Genomic DNA, 17,347 nt, shown 5'->3' on the forward strand with positions numbered 1-17,347 from the left:
CCCCGGCAGGTACCTCTGGCTCTTAGGGGTGGGATGGGCACCCACTACATTGGCCACGAGACCCTCCTGCCAGGTTATGGGGGCAGTCAGGGGACAGGAGAGGGGGATGGATGGGACAGGGGTCCTGGGGGGAGCATCAAGGAACGCAGGGGGGTTGGATGGGGCAGGAGTCCCGGGGGGCGGGGGTGGGCAACGACCCCCTCGTGGGGTGAAGAGGGAACCCGTTGTTAAGATTTTGGCAGCTCATCACTGCACAGATACTGTCCCCTGCAGTGCTCAGCAAGGAGTCAGCTTCCAGATGGTCCCAATAGTCTGCCTTAGCTTCCTTGCCATGTTACTCCACGTGGCCTCCTACATGAAGTAGTGCAGGTGTTTAAAATGCAGGTCAGAGTGCTCCGACAAAGCAGCATACAGTCACTGCCCAAAGCATAGCAGTTTCAGCAGGGGCTCTGCAGTTTGGAGCTGTTACCCTTGTAATTTTTTTTATAAGGGCACAAAGTGCGTTCCGTTGCCAACGTGTAAAGGGCGCAGCATGGGAATCCCCAGCAGGTACGAAGGATTTGGAAACCTGCCCCAATGTGCCTGGTGCGGGGACATGACACCTTCTTGCTGGATAAGGGTGAGCTGGAAAGATCCCAGATGTACCCTGCTGATGGGCACGAGACCCTGCAGAGTGGATTGCCCCTCTCTGTTCCCTGTGCTTTTGCTACCTTAGCTCAGTGAAGCAGCATGAAAGACCTGAATGGGGCATTGCTTCTTTTGCAAGAAGCATTTAGATTTTATTTCAATACAGTATAAAGGGTGGTTGTTACTGTTTTGGACACACCATCTTTCCCCACAACAACAGAGCCAGGAGAGAAGCCAGAGGAGTTCCAGGCCTCAGTCCTGGAGGGGAGGCCAGCACTTACAAACAGGGCTGTAAGGTTAGCCACGTAAACCTTCCCCTTTCCGTTCTGGGGGACCTACTTTAGTCTACACTGCAATTAAAAATCCACAGCTGGCCAGTGCCAGCTGACTTGGGCTCACCGGGCTTGGGCTAAGGGGCTGTTGAACTGTGATGTAGACATTTGGGCTCAGGCTGCAGCCCGAGCTCTGGAACCCTCTCACCTCACAGCATCCTAGACCTTGGGCTTCATTCCTTGCCGGAACATCTACACCGCAATTAAACAGTCCCTTAGCCCGAGCCAGCTGGCACAGGCCAGCCGCAGATGTCTAATAACAGTGTAGACATAGCCTTAGCCTGAGCACTTTGGCCTGTGTGTCCTGACTGAAGCCCCAGAGAGTCAGTATCCAAGCTGGGATTGGTCCCTTGCCATTAGACCTCACTGCCTCTCATATTTTTGGGCTACCACCTTTTGCAATTAGAGGTCATGCTGCCTGCTGAACTATGGCTACCACAGAGCTTGCAAGCCACTAGTGCATTAGGTACATTTCTAAGGTCTGGTCTACACCTACAACGTAGGTCGACCTAGCTATGTCGCCCAGGGGTGTGAAAAAGTCACACCCCCTGAGAGAAGTAGTTAAGCCAACCTAAGGTAGACTGAGGAAAAAATTCTTCAGCTACCACCTTTCAAACGGGTGGATTCTCTGAATTGATGGAAAAGCCCCTTCTGTTGCTGTCGCAAGTGTCTGCGCTGGCAGCACCGTTGTAGCGCAGACCTACCTTAAGGGTCCCTGTGGAACAAGTGAGAGATGTTATCTTTTTCTAAACCGAAAGTCAGGTTCTGTCTTTGTATTTATAGCCAACCCAAACTGGGGAGCTGAAGGGGGGAGGTGCTGTGCCCACAGGATTGTGGGACCGAAAGGACCAGCTCTGCTTCACAGTAAACAAGATGCAAACCAGAGTGTCTTCTGCCAAGTTTCTTTGGCAAAAGGTATTCCCCCCTCCTCTGTGTATTATCCTCTCCCCCTATTTCTCTTTTCTCCAACCATAAGGAGTTCCCTGAAGTCCAGTGAAGGCCGTGCACGTCCCTATTAGGAAGGCCTGTCCCTCTTCTCTAGCTGAATGTCCATTAATTCCCTCGTCTGCTCCTCCGCTAAATTCACCCAAAAGCCTTGCAAGTGCTGGCCAAACCCCACAAAAGATCCCCTGTCCCGTCGCCAGTTAGAGGTGGAGCTCTACTTACAGCATCAAGAGGCTCACAAAGGCAATGAGTAAAATCCAGGTTTCTAGGGATAAACTCGGAAGGAAATTCATCTCAACTCCCTGTCTGCTCCAAGCGAACAACTCTCAGCTCCAAAGAGGCTTCTCTGCTCTATAAAGTTTTTCAGCCCTCCAGCTGAGTACAGCAGGTTTTCTGCAATGGATGTTTCTGGTCACATGACTTAAGTTGTTATTTACTCTCACTGCACAATCTTTAACCCTCAAATGGACTTCTCCCTTGAGTGCCTGAGAACAACTGTATCTGCTTTCTCTTTGCATCACCTCCCTCAATATCCTCTGAGCTCTGAGGTGCCTTAGCAAGGCTATTGGCCTGTAGCCAACCTACCCGTAAGATCCCTCATGCTGCCTTCCCTTTTTCCTAAGCTAGAGAGGTGCCCTGTGCTGGAGTCTTGAAATGCAGCGCACGGCCACCTCATTGCTCTGACTACAGTGGGAGGGCTAAACCAGTGAGCAACAGTGAATGCACCCAAAAGGCCGTTTCTGTTCGTCTACCCATGCTGATAGGAACACCTAGGTGAGTGGAGTGGGGACTAGTCTTAGGGGTTCCAAGCATTCTGAACTAACCTGCGATATAGAACAGTGCTGGGCATCAAGTTTTGAAGGAGTGCTACATGGAGATAAAAAGCCACTTCTCTGACATGCTGCCTAGAATGGGGTCAGAGGAGAACAGGACGAGAGGATGTGCTATACAGAAACTCCCCAAGTGGCACCCAGCCAAAGGGTTCCAGGCTAGATGGGTGAAGCAGACCATTTGTCTCCCTATAACCTACCCACTCTCTTTTCTTGTCTAATTTTGCTACAACCCTCTGTCTTTAGACCTGTGGTTCGCATCCTATTTACCATTGAGGGCCGCATACACAGCTGTGTATGTGTTATGTGGGCCTCATACACACAATATATATACTACCTGTATGGCCGGGATGATGTCTCATGGGCCGCAGCTGTGTGCTGACTGGGCCACCGGCAGGCTGCAGGTTTAGAACCACTGCTTTAGATTGTTGTCTGGAAATCTTGGCCAGAACCTGCTGAGACAATGTAACAATCTTAACCACTGAGAAGAGGGAATGATAAATGGGTCTCTGCAGCTGGATTAGCTCAGGTTCCTTGGTCAGAAATCAGAGTAGCAGCCGTGTTAGTCTGTATTTGCAAAAAAGAAAAGGAGTACTTGTGGCACCTTAGAGACTAACAAATTTATTTGAGCATAAGCTTTCGTGAGCTACAGCTCACTTCCTCAGATGCATGTGATGAAGTGAGCTGTAGCTCACGAAAGCTTATGCTCAAATAAATTTGTTAGTCTTTAAAGTGCCACAAGTCCTCCTTTTCTTCTTGGTCAGAAAGACACAGACTAGGGCCTGGTCTACACTACAGAATTAGGTGGACCTAAGCCGACTTGTTTGACCTAGTTTTTGCATGTGTCTGCACCTAAATTTGTCTCTCACCGATACAAGTACCCCGTTACAGTGACGCAATAACACCACCTCCCTGAACAACGCAGAGCCACAGTCAACCTATTTCCATCGACACAGGGCAAGTGTAGACGCTGCATTACCTGCATCAACCCTCATAGACCTCCAGCAGCTCCCCCACAATGCCTCTGTCCCTGCAACAGTGGTTGCTTCAAGCACAATTTTGAACTTCATTGGCCAGGGGTCACAGACATTGGAAGTCCACCTCTCCCCCTTTTCTATCCTCCCCCTTCCCCAGCCTGTTTTTAAAATGTCTTTTCCTGAGGGCCCACTTTGACAAGCACAACCAGAGCTTAAATTCTCATAGAGTATTCCCCAGAGGGCCCACCACCACATGCTATTAAAACTCCAGGGGGGTGAAAATATTTAATGAGCTCCAGCTGAATTTAAGCCCTGAGCACAACTACTAGCCCACCTTGGCAAGCAACTGAGCATGCCAGCTCCATACACATGCTACTTGATGTGCTCCTGCCTGGAGCAGGTGAGAACTCTTGGATCTCCTCATCCTGGGGGAAAAACTAAGGATCAGCCAGAGAAATATAGATATCTATAGGTTTCAGAGTAGCAGCCGTGTTAGTCTGTATTCGCAAAAAGAAAAGGAGTACTTGTGGCACCTTAGAGACTAACAAATTTATTAGAGCATAAGCTTTCGTGAGCTACAGCTCACTTCATCGGATGCATTTGGTGGAAAAAACAGAGGAGAGATTTATATACACACACACAGAGAACATGAAACAATGGGTTTATCATACACACTGTAAGGAGAGTGATCACTTAAGATAAGCCATCACCAACAGCAGGGGGGGGGAAAGGAGGAAAACCTTTCATGCTGACAAGCAGGTAGGCTAATTCCAGCAGTTAACAAGAATATCAGAGGAACAGTGGGGGGTGGGATGGGAGGGAGAAATACCATGGGGAAATAGAAAAGGAGTACTTGTGGCACCTTAGAGACTAACAAATTTATTAGAGCATAAGCTTTCGTGAGCTACAGCTCACTTCATCGGATGCATTTGGTGGAAAAAACAGAGGAGAGATTTATATACACACACACAGAGAACATGAAACAATGGGTTTATCATGTGTAATGACTCATCCATTCCCAGTCTCTATTCAAGCCTAAATTAATTGTATCCAGTTTGCAAATTAATTCCAATTCAGCAGTCTCTCGTTGGAGTCTGTTTTTGAAGCTTTTTTGTTGAAGTATAGCCACTCTTAGGTCTGTGATCGAGTGACCAGAGAGATTGAAGTGTTCTCCAACTGGTTTTTGAATGTTATATGTTTGAATGTTGAATGTTATCATAGGGCCTAATCACATCAGCCACACTATCAGAGGCTCATTCACCTGCGCATCTACCAATGTGATATATGCCATCATGTGCCAGCAATGCCCCTCTGCCATGTACATTGGCCAAACTGGACAGTCTCTACGTAAAAGAATGAATGGACACAAATCAGACGTCAAGAATTATAACATTCAAAAACCAGTCGGAGAACACTTCAATCTCTCTGGTCACTCGATCACAGACCTAAGAGTGGCTATACTTCAACAAAAAAGCTTCAAAAACAGACTCCAACGAGAGACTGCTGAATTGGAATTAATTTGCAAACTGGATACAATTAACTTAGGCTTGAATAGAGACTGGGAATGGATGAGTCATTACACAAAGTAAAACTATTTCCCCATGGTATTTCTCCCTCCCACCCCACCCCCCACTGTTCCTCTGATATTCTTGTTAACTGCTGGAATTAGCCTACATGCTTGTCAGCATGAAAGGTTTTCCTCCTTTCCCCCCCCCTGCTGTTGGTGATGGCTTATCTTAAGTGATCACTCTCCTTACAGTGTGTATGATAAACCCATTGTTTCATGTTCTCTGTGTGTGTGTATATAAATCTCTCCTCTGTTTTTTCCACCAAATGCATCCGATGAAGTGAGCTGTAGCTCACGAAAGCTTATGCTCTAATAAATTTGTTAGTCTCTAAGGTGCCACAAGTACTCCTTTTCTTTTATAGATATCTATGTGCAGCTTGCACAGGGGATGCTGAAACTGGGGTAGGACAGGGATGGACAGCAGCAGGGGCAAAAGCAAAGAAACTTTGGCAGATCCGCCACTTCTCCAGTGAACTACATGCCATATGTGGCTGGTACCCCACTAGCACCCCACGTCGGACTGTGGACACTTAGGTGTTTTTTTACCTATTCATTGCCCCAAGTCTTCCCTCTCTCCCCCCCGCCCCTTCTTCCCCACTTAAAAATGGCACCCATCCCCACTGCGTGTTTAGAGAACAAAGGCATTGACTTGATTGCTCACTTTCCTTGTGAAATGTTGGAAAATAAATTCATACAGATTATTCTGGCCGTCTGGATTATACAGTCCGCATAAAATCAATGTCGTGTGCTTGGACAGAGGGAGAAGAAAGAGATGGAGGCAACATCAGCTCTTCCATTTTTTGGCTTGTTCGGCTAGGCAGGGGCCAAGTGGAGTACTTTTTTTATAGGTTTCAGAGTAGCAGCCGTATTAGTCTGTATTCGCAAAAAGAAAAGGAGTACTTGTGGCACCTTAGAGACTAACAAATTTATTAGAGCATAAGCTTTCGTGAGCTACAGCTCACTTCATCGGATGCATTGGTGAGCTGTAGCTCACGAAAGCTTATGCTCTAATAAATTTGTTAGTCTCTAAGGTGCCACAAGTACTCCTTTTCTTTTTACTTTTTTTATGTGATCAGGGATGTCCCTTTTATCCTGTTGAGGAATCTCTCTGAAACTTTCACGGATATACCTGCAATCCTTTCCAGAACATTTCTAAGGAAGGAGGCCTTGTTTCTTTCCCTGCGATAGGAGATTTTCCCATGCCATTCTGTGACTACTTGTGCTGACACCATTGTAGTAAACAGGTTAGCAGCAGATGGTCCTGGCCAGCTTTGGAACATCAGTAGCTGCTGGGTTCTCTGTGACTTGGTCACCCTCAGGAGTGAGACATCAGCCCAAAGCACCACTGCCTGTGAAAATATTGGCAATATTCACTGCACTTTACTCTTTACTATACTCACACCCAGAGGCACCCAGCGATTAATCCTTCCATGCAACAGACCTTCCCCCTGCCCCCAGTCCCCCACTAGGCCATACTCACCATGACTTGCACTGCAGAGTGGTGCTCCAAAGCTAAAGTGACAATTACCACTTTTTATGAAAGGTGTTTATGGAAATAATGAAAGGGAATGTTGAGACTTGTCTTTCCCTTTCCGTTGCAACTGTAAATTTAATGCCGTATCTGTCTGTTTTAATCAGCAGCTTTTGGCATGGTAGCCTTTAACGGTGTCCCCTCCACACCTGCTGAATGTCTGACCTGGTCAGGAGCAGAAAGAAGCAGACCAGAAAGGATACATTCTGCGAGATCCTTCAGTCGCTTGCAGCTGCTGACAGTGAACGCAGGGATTGGAGGGGGGCAGGTGGCTGAGAGCAAGAAGCAGGACTAGGAATGGAGAAATCTGTTGTGAGAGGAGATGCAAAAGGACAGAGAGGTGCAGCAGGACATTACGGCTTTGGTCAGGCAACAAATGTAGCTGTTGCAGAACATTATCGAGCTTCACGCACAAAGACTCCTGGCACAGCAGCTTTTACAGTTCCTGGGAGATCCTATGGTCGCTGCTCCCTGTAACCCCCAACATACCAGGTGGCAGCAGGGCATGAACCCTTACCCTCGTGGCCACTGCACATTTGGGGAAAACAGGAGAACCCTAACTACACCTCGAGTGACTAGTGATAACTGCAGGGTCAGCCCCAGGCACAGTGCACGACATGTGTTGTAACATGAATGAACCCTTGTCATATGTTTTTAATATGCACGTTTATCCTTTACTTGGGTTTTACAAGTATGGATCAGCTTCTTACAGTGCTGCTAAAACGTGTTTAACTTGTGTATTTGCTCTTTCATGTTGTCTCCCATTTCTTGGCACACAATAAAGGTATATTTTTGGAAACTTGGAATTTGTTTATTAGTTCACACCAAGCATAAATACCACTTTACAAAATTTGTAACAGGAGTCAATAACCCACCCATATTTAAGCTCTGTACACACCAAGGCTCACTAGTTCATAAAAGCATCACACAGCACTGCTCTGGCTGACTGTTAAAAGACCTCTATAGTTCCACAGTTGGCTCTTCTGATAGTCCGTGTGTCTGGCTGTTCAAATTCAGCAAATAGTCAGTTCACTTCAAACCTCCCTCCTGCTAGTAGCCTTTCCCACTTTACCTCACAGATATTCTGTAGTACACAACACACAGCTCTAACAACAGGAATATTTGCCTCACTGAGATCCAGTCTAGTCAGTAAACATTGCCAGTGACCTTTGAATCTATCAAAAGCACATCCAACAGTCATCTTGCACCTGGTGAGCTGGTAGCTGAATCTTTCCTGGGTGCTGTCAAAGCGGCCAGTGTATGGCTTCATGAGCCAGGGGTAGGCTGGGTTTGCCATAACAACTTTTGGCATTTCAACAGTGCCAATAGAAATGTGCTGATCAGGGAAGAATGTCCTGTTTTCAGCTTTTGGAAAAGTCCTATGTTCTTAAAGATATGAACATCCTCCTCCTCCCCTCACCAGCCCACAGTAGATCCCCCAGCATTTCCATAACCACAGTTATGGACTCTTTGACAAGGTGGTGGTAATGCCAGAATAAGGAGATGTGTCCCATCTCTCAATCCATTGCAGCTCAGGATCCGCACTGTTGCAAATTCATCCACTGATTCCTACACATTGCCAAGAGTCACAGTCATGTGCAACAGGAGACAAATAATGGCTTGTGCACCTGAATAACAGTGGTCCCCACTGTGGATTTTTCATCTCCAAACTGAATGGCCAGTGATAGATACTAAGTGGTGTTACAAGCTTCCAGAATGCAATTGCCACTCGCTTCTCCACTGTCAGTGCAGCTCTCATTTTGGTAAAAAGAAAAGGAGTACTTGTGGCACCTTAGAGACTAACAAATTTATTAGAGCATAAGCTTTCGTGAGCTACACGAAAGCTTATGCTCTAATAAATTTGTTAGTCTCTAAGGTGCCACAAGTACTCCTTTTCTTTTTGCGAATACAGACTAACACGGCTGCTACTCTGAAACCTCTCATTTTGGTGTCTCTGCACTGGACTGTTGGGGCAAGCTCAGTACACAGATCCAGAAATGTGGCCTTTTGCATCCCAAATCTCTTCAGCCACTGCTTGCTCGTTGTCTCAAACCTAAATTACTGTGCCATCTCACCACACAGTGTTCATGTCTTGGGCCCAGAAGACACTATGTGGAGCTGCTTCATGAATGCCAGCAGCAACCTGGTATTTTTATTTGCTGTGTCCAGCAGCATTCCATCACTGCTGTCGAACATCTTCTCTTCTTCCTCCTCACACAACTGATTGTAGCAATACTCACCAAGGTTCCACAAATATAGTACAATTGTGTGTCCTGTATCAGCAACAGTCATTAGAATTGTGCTGAGCTCTGCAGGGTCCATGCTTCTGCCAGAGAGATGGTGGAGAAACCGAAAAGCAGTGCACAGGACTGTGGAAGTTTGTTAAATGGTACAAGAATTATGAGATGGAATGAGCATGATAGGCTGGAGAAGTGTAGGAATTTGACCCCTAGTTCCCAGAAATCCCTGGGTGAACCGCTGTTATGCCACACAGCACTGTGAACATGTCCCACAAGTGATTGCACCAGATTGCGACACAGGCCACACTGGGACACCCACCCATCGGGTGCAGCATTTTCCATCAACGCAACCGCTCATGGTGTGGACGCACAATGCCGACACAAGCAACAAAGTGTGCATGTGCCCAAGCAATATACAAAAGGCGGCAGCTGCATGTAGATGTAGCTTCTGTCAACCAAACTTTGTAGTGTACATGGCCTAAGGCAGTGTCTCCCAAGCTTTTCAAAGCTGAGCCCCTGTGATGGGGTGTCCACCCCACTCGAGGCAAAGCAGGTTAAATTATGTCAATTAACCTTGTATGCTGCATCTGGCAGAGAGCAATAAAGCCTAATGGAAGATGACGTTCACCTGGAAAGGAGCAGATTGGGTCTGTATAAAGGGATGAAGCTGAGAATGGGAGAGGACTGCAGGGGAAGTAGTTTACAGTTACTCCCTGGGAGGAGGGAGTTTTGGCTGTTAAACCCAGGGGGAGAGGGCAGAGGATAGAGACGGGATGTAGGAAGGACTCCAGGGAAATAGCAACAAGGTCTGGGAGCAAGCCACTGTTGCTGAACATAGGGTCCCTGGGCTGGAACCCGGAATAGTGGACGGGCCAGGTTCCCCTACCAGCCACTGGGGAAGTGGCATAAGACTTGGTCTTGAACCAGATGACTGCCTGGAACAACATGTGGACAGCTGATCCAATGGGAATTTGATGCTCCAGAAGGGCAGGGTTATACAGTGATCTGCCGGAGGGCTGAGGCTTGAAGGGGGAGCACTGTAAGCCCTGGAGAGCGAGAAGGGACGTGGTGTGAGCATCTATTGGAATAGGAGGCACCTAGCCTGAAAGGCACTAATCCCCACACACAGCCATAAGAAGGTGCCCCAGTGGTGAGTGACCCTCATTACAGCCCCCTCTTTAGATAACTGCAACCAATTGCAACCCTCTTCAATCCCAGTGAAAGGCCTCTGCAAAATGAGAAGCCTGGGCAAATCTGCAGTATGATACTCCCATTCCTTTCCGACCTGCTGTGATAGTGATACATAAAGACAGGCAGTGCTATAGTTAACAGTAATAGTTGACATTTAAAGTACCATTATTGGCACCTGAATCCCTCAGAGCTATTGATTCAACCTCTCTGCAAAGAAAAATTGGACAAAGGGATCATCTCCACCGGTGTGCTGCTGTCAGGCTGGGCTCCTCACATTACGTATCTCCTCAGGCGTGGGAGATACGTAATGGCCACACAGGCAGCAGGGCCAGCTCCAAGCACCAGTTCCAGGCAGGTGCTTGGGGCGGCAATCAGAAAGGGGCAGCAGAGTTTCTGTGGCAGCAGTAATTTGGCGGCAGCTTCTCGGTTCCGCTGGCTGTGGCGGCAATTTGGCGGAAGCTTCTCTCTCCCCTGCCATCCGCTATGGCAATTCAGCGGCAACAGGTTTTTTCCCCTGCTTGGGGCGGCAAAACCAGTAGAGCTGGCCCTGCACATGAGAACTATTTCAGGGCCATAAGGTGACATAACCAAAGATTATATCAGGTCTCAGGAGCTAATTATTAACAGAGTCCTTGCTTCAGGCTTTGGGAGTTTGTCCTGATGACATTTTGCTTCTTTTCTTGTGGTTGACTGTCCTTTCACTCAGTATCCTAGAGGGCGGATATGGGGAGTTCTTTCTATAGCCATGAGCAGACTCCCTCTTGCTTGCATGGTTGAATTAACCTCTCTGAACAGAGCTGGTTTTCCACTTTGCATCTGGACTCTCCAAGGCTGTATTACCTCAGACATAACAGTGCTGTCCATGGCAGAGCAGGTCCCCTCCAGCACAGCATGGGCAGGCAAGACAGGTGGAACAATGCTGGCCAGGACAGATAACTCCAAGCCACCATATGGTTTAGATGTTGATGGTTTTGGTGACTTATCTGCTCCTTCCCTGGGTCCTGGGAAGACCTGACTAGAGTGAGATTCTGAGAGGAAGCTCATCGGATGTTAAGCAAACTCACAGGGCCCAAAAGGCCATTTGGCAAATCTAGCAAGTGGCACTTATGTTCAGAGCCTCCCAATGTCAGCAAAGGGCTTTCCAGCCAGGTTTCTGTCACCTGTATCCTGGAGACGGGTCACGACTTCCCATCCACTCTGGGCTTGTGGCTGCAGAAGGCAATTTGTTTTGTCTGGCAGGTCCTGTTCTCTTGTGAAGTGTGGCAGGGCACTTCCTTTGCCTCGTTGGCCTCAGCGTTTCTCCCTTGGGTAGTAGGGGGTCTGGGGTAAACCAGTCTGGTTATGCTGGAAGAGTTCTCTCTTTGCTCGGGTTTTATTTTCCCTTATTTACATGGTGGGCCTCAGAGTTGGCACAAAAAGTTCTCATTGGGGGGGAAAAACCCCCTCCAAACTCACAACGCAAACAGAAATATTTTCCCCAAGCCCCTCTTCCGGGTGTTACCCTCCTATACCGGCTCCTAGTTACAGTGTTTCCCCAAGCAGCTATCTTACTTTCTTTCCCTATAGAGAGGGGAGACAGCCTTCCACCCAGGGGAAGCCTTTCCTTCCTGCTGCGACTACCCTGGCTGCAGCCTGTCTCTCCCCTCCCCTCTCTCACGGGAAGAGGGGTTTTTAAAGGTCATTGGTAGCACTTAACTGACCGCAGGCGTCTCTAGTTTCCTTTTTCAGCTCCTAGGAAACAGGGCCTTCATCATTCTAGGGCTGATGTATCTGCCTTCCACTCTTTGTTACTGTGGGGCCTATTTCTGGTCCTCCCTCCATTCACACTTCCCGGTGGAGTTCCTCTGGCCGGCGTCCGCTAGCTCCCTTGACACCTTCGAGGAGCAATGGCGCTGTCCGGGGTTCTCTGCTCGGTGTCCCCTTTAGGTTCTCTCTTTTTGACCCTTTGACCTTGACACCTATCCTTGTTTTTCTTTTTGGTTGTCTCCTGTAATCAGTTGAGTTCCTGGGCTCAGTGGATCCTCCCTGGAGGGTCCTTTAGCTGTGGGGGGGCTTATGCCTGCCCACTTCCCCTGGAATTTTCAATAGGACTGCTCTCTTATATCTGTCAGGAGTGAGTGAGACATGCCCCCTTGGTAAGACAGACACACACTAGTGGGGCTCAAGCGAGAGCTAGCTTGCTAAAAACAGCAGTGTGCGTGTTGTAGCTCAGGCTCTCAAGCTGAGGGAGGCGGGTGGACATGAGACCCCCACGCACACTGTTATTTTTAGCATGCCAGCTTCAGCCCTGTTAGCATGAGTCTCTCCACCCAGGCTGGAAGCACACCCCAGCTGCAGTGTAGACCTATGCCCGGGGTTGGTAGGGATGTTGGGGAGGCTACAGTATTGTGCCCAAGCTCTTATTTTTCACACCATAAGACACATCCAGTGCCAGTCTTTTTGAAGCTTCAGAAGCTTTCTAGCTAAAGCCCACACAAAAGAGAGATGAAGTGGTGTTGGTTCTGGTAGGACAAGATCACAGGCAGCCACAGGTTCTCGCTGGCCATAACGTGCACAGTGATTTATTTGCTAGTCAGTCAGTCCGTTACTGGGGGAGCCTGGCTGATTCCAAATTCTGAGGCTGTAACAAATTTCCAGCTCTCCGCTGATCAGGGCTGACTGGGAATGTTTGGGCTGGAAACTCTGGCTCTTAATCTTTCGCTTTGTGACAGGGTCGGGCCAGATGGCTTTAGGAGAGTGATAGAAGGCAGATATATTAGCCCAGGCTAGTAGGTCGCTTTTCCCTGGGTAAGGTAACAGGGAAGGTTCCAGAACAATCAGGAATCTTCTGGAGACAATTAAGACAGGCTGATTAGAACACCTGCAGCCAATCAAGAAGCTGCTAGAATCAATTAAGGCAGGCTAATCAGGGCACCTGGGTTTTAAAAAGGAGCTCACTTCAGTTTGTGGTGTGCGTGTGAGGAGCTGGGAGCAAGAGGCACTAGGAGCTGAGAGTGAGAACGGGGACTGTTGGAGGACTGAGGTGTACAAGCATTATCAGACACCAGGAGGAAGGTCCTATGGTGAGGATAAAGAAGGTGTTGGGAGGAGGCCATGGGGAAGTAGCCCAGGGAGTTGTAGCTGTCACACAGCTGTTCCAGGAGGCACTATAGACAGCTGCATTCCACAGGGCCCTGGGCTTGAACCTGGAGTAGAGGGTGGGCCTGGGCCCCAAATCCTCCCAACTCCTGGTCAGACATAGGAGGACTGTGAATTCAGAAAAATGGCCAAATTGAGGGCTGCCGTGAAGCTCCAAGGTGAGCAAATCCGCCAATGCGCAAGACCCACCAAGGTAGAGCAGGAACTTTTCACAGCTTCCTTTTCTGCCCTTCAGAAATCTGGTTCTTTTATTTTTCTCACCTCATACGCGCCACAAAAGTGCTGATTATGCAGCCACCCTTCCCACTTGTCATATGATGCCGATTCTTCCAAACCTCAGAGCAATTATATCCAGCTTAATACAGAAAACAGACTAGAGACCACAGTTATGGGGAGGGAGGTGAATTAGCCAGTGTTCAGTTTTGAAGAACAAGCCATTTGAGAGAGCACAGCTCTGTAAAAGAGTAGTAAATATCCCAAATAAGGGCTGGCTGCGCTCCATCTCCCACGCACAAACCCTTTGATTTTTCCAATAACCTCTGCTAATGACTGCTGTGATTTTTCTCACAGGCCTTAGTGGGAACCCAGCTTATATTTCCAGTTTTCATCTCCCTCCTTGCTAAATCACAGGAGAGCAGCTGATGGCAAAGCCAGTTTCCCCAAGGAGGGAGAGTGGACTGGCCCAGACAGAAGGTAAGGAGGAGATGGGTTCAAAAGAGGATTTAGTTCAATGTAGCACCTTCCATACAGGGAAATGTTTCCCTACCTGCAAAATGGGCTTTAGGTCCAATGATCCATGCTAATAGGTCCACCGGGTATGGGACATATCAGAAAACAGAAGAGTCTTCCACCAGAAGGCATCACTGCTGCCGTCACGCATAGGAAACCAACTTCTCTAGAATGATCAAACTAATAGAAATGGTTAACATGCATCAGGGATACAGAATAACAACTGGGCAGGTCATTGGAACAGCTCACACAGAAACCTTTTGTACTGTTTGGGAGAAAATATCTTTCCTGCAGTAATTAACTGCAGTAACCCTAACAGTGGACTCTGTTTAGTGAGCCATTCAGAAGAGGAAAGCCAGATCCCTGTACCAGGCCTTAGCAAAGAACTTCCAGCGGCTGCTTTGTGAAGCTCTTACATAGAGGTTATCCCCTTAGTCTGTTGGACTTTCGCTGATTGGGGGTGCAGGGATCCTTTCTCAGATTTTCATTTCCTTCTGAGAAAGGGGACTTTATATGCTGCTCCAAAACAGCCACAAGGGCAATCAGTTCGCAGAAGAGTTGTTTGTCTTTTCCTTTATACTTTCAGGTTGGAACACACTGAGTGAGTGTAGGACCTTTCCTTTTCCCACAGGGGTCGGAGCAGAAGGAATGGAGGGGTGCTCTCTGGATGAAGGTGTAAGCCAGGATTCTTCTTTGGGATGGAACTGGGCACAGCAGTCAAGTCTACTCGGGGAGGGTGACTGGTGACAAATGAGAATCTGCCAGAAAAGTAAATGTGATTTGTCCTAGCTTCCTGGCTGATAGAATCAGAACCAAAAATGCCACCTTGGGTAAAAAAAATTGACAGAACAAGATGGCACCAGACTGAGCTTCCAAGGTGGAGTGATTTCATTGAACATGGGTGATAGAAAACCCCTTACTAAAGGGAAGAGATCCGCCCCGGAATCCACCGAGATTATCCCATAGCACCAAATGCAAAGACTGACACTTTACCAAGGGCCAGATTTTTCACTCGGCCATACCATGGAATATTAAGAAAACCAGCTATTTGGCACCTAAAGAGGGAAATATCCTATTTCTCATAGCATAAGGATAGGTTATCCAGACTCTGTGGTTACTTGTCTTGGGGAGTTGAGAAGGGTTTCAGTACCTTTATTGAATAGGCCTCAGTGCTTCAGGAGGAGATTATTGGGGTTTATCAGTCCCTTCTCTAGGTAAAAATCTGGCCAGGTTTTGAATCCTGTCCTAACATACATCCTGTGCAACCCCATTGTAATCAACAGGGTCTAAACCAGGAAAGGCCAGAACATGGCCCTTCATATTTAGAGCGACACAGGCCTGCACAGTTAGGCTGGTGGTGTGGGGAGGGATGAGGGAGTCTTGGTTCCCTGAAGGCCTTGCTGAGATGGCTTGCCAGCTCCATATTTTGAAGGGAAATAGGGACCTTGTCTGCTGATGAGAGGGACCAGAGGTGGTGGGAAGGGCGAAGATCAACATTTTGAATGAGAGCCCATCTGAGATAGGGCTGTATTATTGTTTGTATTATGGTAGCACCGACAATGGGTTAGGCACTTGTCACATACATGGGCAGATAGTCCCTGGCCCAAAGGACTTACCTTCTGCTGCTAAGGAAAGAATGACACCAACAGCACGCTATCGCCATGGTAGGTGAACAGCAAACATGGCACTCCCCGAACTGCCTTACTGATTAACTAGTGCACTGGCATGACTTTCCACTAATCTCATGTGGCAGGGGTGTTTCAAAACATTCATGAAGTAACATTATATCAATAGATAAAAAGTTGATTCCTTTTTTGTTCAAAAGATCAGTGATGATAGCTGTGGGAATCAGCAGTTTTACAATAGACAAACTGCACGCTTCCGGTGTGACTTCATCCTTTTATGGAACATACCATGTATGTTCTTGACCTTGGCCAGAGACAAATAGAACCCTGGTTTCCTGCTCTCTTGGAGAGCCATTCACCCCGAGAACCTCACCAAGTTAGTACAAGCCTCTGTTTCAGTGCATCATTAGCTATTAGAGAAGGTGGCTTGCAACTGAAGTGGTATCTTTGAGGGGTTAAGTGTCTCTAGCTATGGAGGATGCTATAGATTCCTGAATAGTCAGAAGAAGTCTTCTTCCCTGGCCGCCCATGCCATTGTTACTGGAATTTTACAGACAGTGTGCCATTCATTCCCTATTGAATAAGAAATAAAGCCCCGGGACCCCAGTGAATAGAGAGATGCATGTGAACCTCCACTAGATGCACTGTGATATAAAGGATTATTTCTCTAGCTTGGGGACACAGGGTGATTCAGTCTGAGAACCCAGTTAAACCCAGCAGGCAGCTTCCACTAAGTGTCAAAATAACTCTTCAAGGTTTCAGATACAACTCCAGACAAAGGTCCAGTACCACGCCTATGTTTGTTACAGTTAGTGGCATGGTCTGACTGCGTCCACACACTGCATAGATAGTAACTGTGGTAGCCAGCAATATTTCTCCCCTGCCAGAGTCTTTAGCAGGTGCATGGTTCAGCCATTAACCAGTTCAGCACCCTTATTTTGCAATATGGACAGGAAACCCTATTCAATCATGTCTATACAATCATTTTGGCTGGTCTTTCTTCTGCTCTCATATTTCTCTGTGCCACGGACATCCCAGAGTGCATTGCCCCATATGTGGCTGGTGCTGCTTTGTGTCCTTCTCAGGGTGCTCTCTAGGGCACACTATAGGATAGTTGCCCCAATTTTCCTACATTGCACTGATTCAGAAATGTATGAGCAGCATGGTAGGAAGCTGTGAATGCAAAAACCACTGTTCTAGGGGCACAGGCTGATTCATTCTGAGAACCCACTAGGCAGCTTCCATGAACATGTCCAAATAGCCCTTCAAGGGTTCAGAGAGACTGCCAAATGAACCGTATTATTTATAAACACACTATGGTGACCATAACATTACAGCTGCAGCTGTAGCACAAATGGGCCTCAAAAGGGGCCCAGGGAGATGGATCCTACAGTGTTAAGAGAAATAGCTAATGAACTTCCTAGATTGACAATTATTTTTGAAAACATGCAAAACTGGGGAGGTGTCAGATAAGTAGGGCCTTACCAAATTCATGGTCCATTTTGGTCAATTTCACGGTCACAGGATTTTAAAAATTGTAAATTTCATTATTTCAGATATTTAAATCTGAAATTCCATGGTGTTGTAACTGTAGGGATACAGACCCGAAAGAGGG

At 47.5% G+C, this 17,347-nt stretch overlaps 1 protein-coding gene across 1 annotated transcript in view; it reads right to left on the reverse strand.

Moving 5' to 3' along the window:
* Positions 1 to 2,343, reverse strand: part of LOC119862865 (cytochrome P450 3A21-like) — a 28,333-nt gene extending 25,990 nt beyond the window's left edge. The window contains exon 1 of the mRNA XM_038420285.2: positions 2,127 to 2,343. Within this exon, the coding sequence (XP_038276213.1) occupies positions 2,127 to 2,197 (71 nt within the window). The 5' untranslated portion in view covers positions 2,198 to 2,343. The remainder of the gene's footprint in view (positions 1 to 2,126) is intronic.
* Between the last annotated feature and the right edge of the window lie 15,004 nt (positions 2,344 to 17,347).

The sequence above is a fragment of the Dermochelys coriacea genome, chromosome 10, assembly GCF_009764565.3.
Source record: "Dermochelys coriacea isolate rDerCor1 chromosome 10, rDerCor1.pri.v4, whole genome shotgun sequence".
NCBI classification, from domain to species: domain Eukaryota; kingdom Metazoa; phylum Chordata; order Testudines; family Dermochelyidae; genus Dermochelys; species Dermochelys coriacea.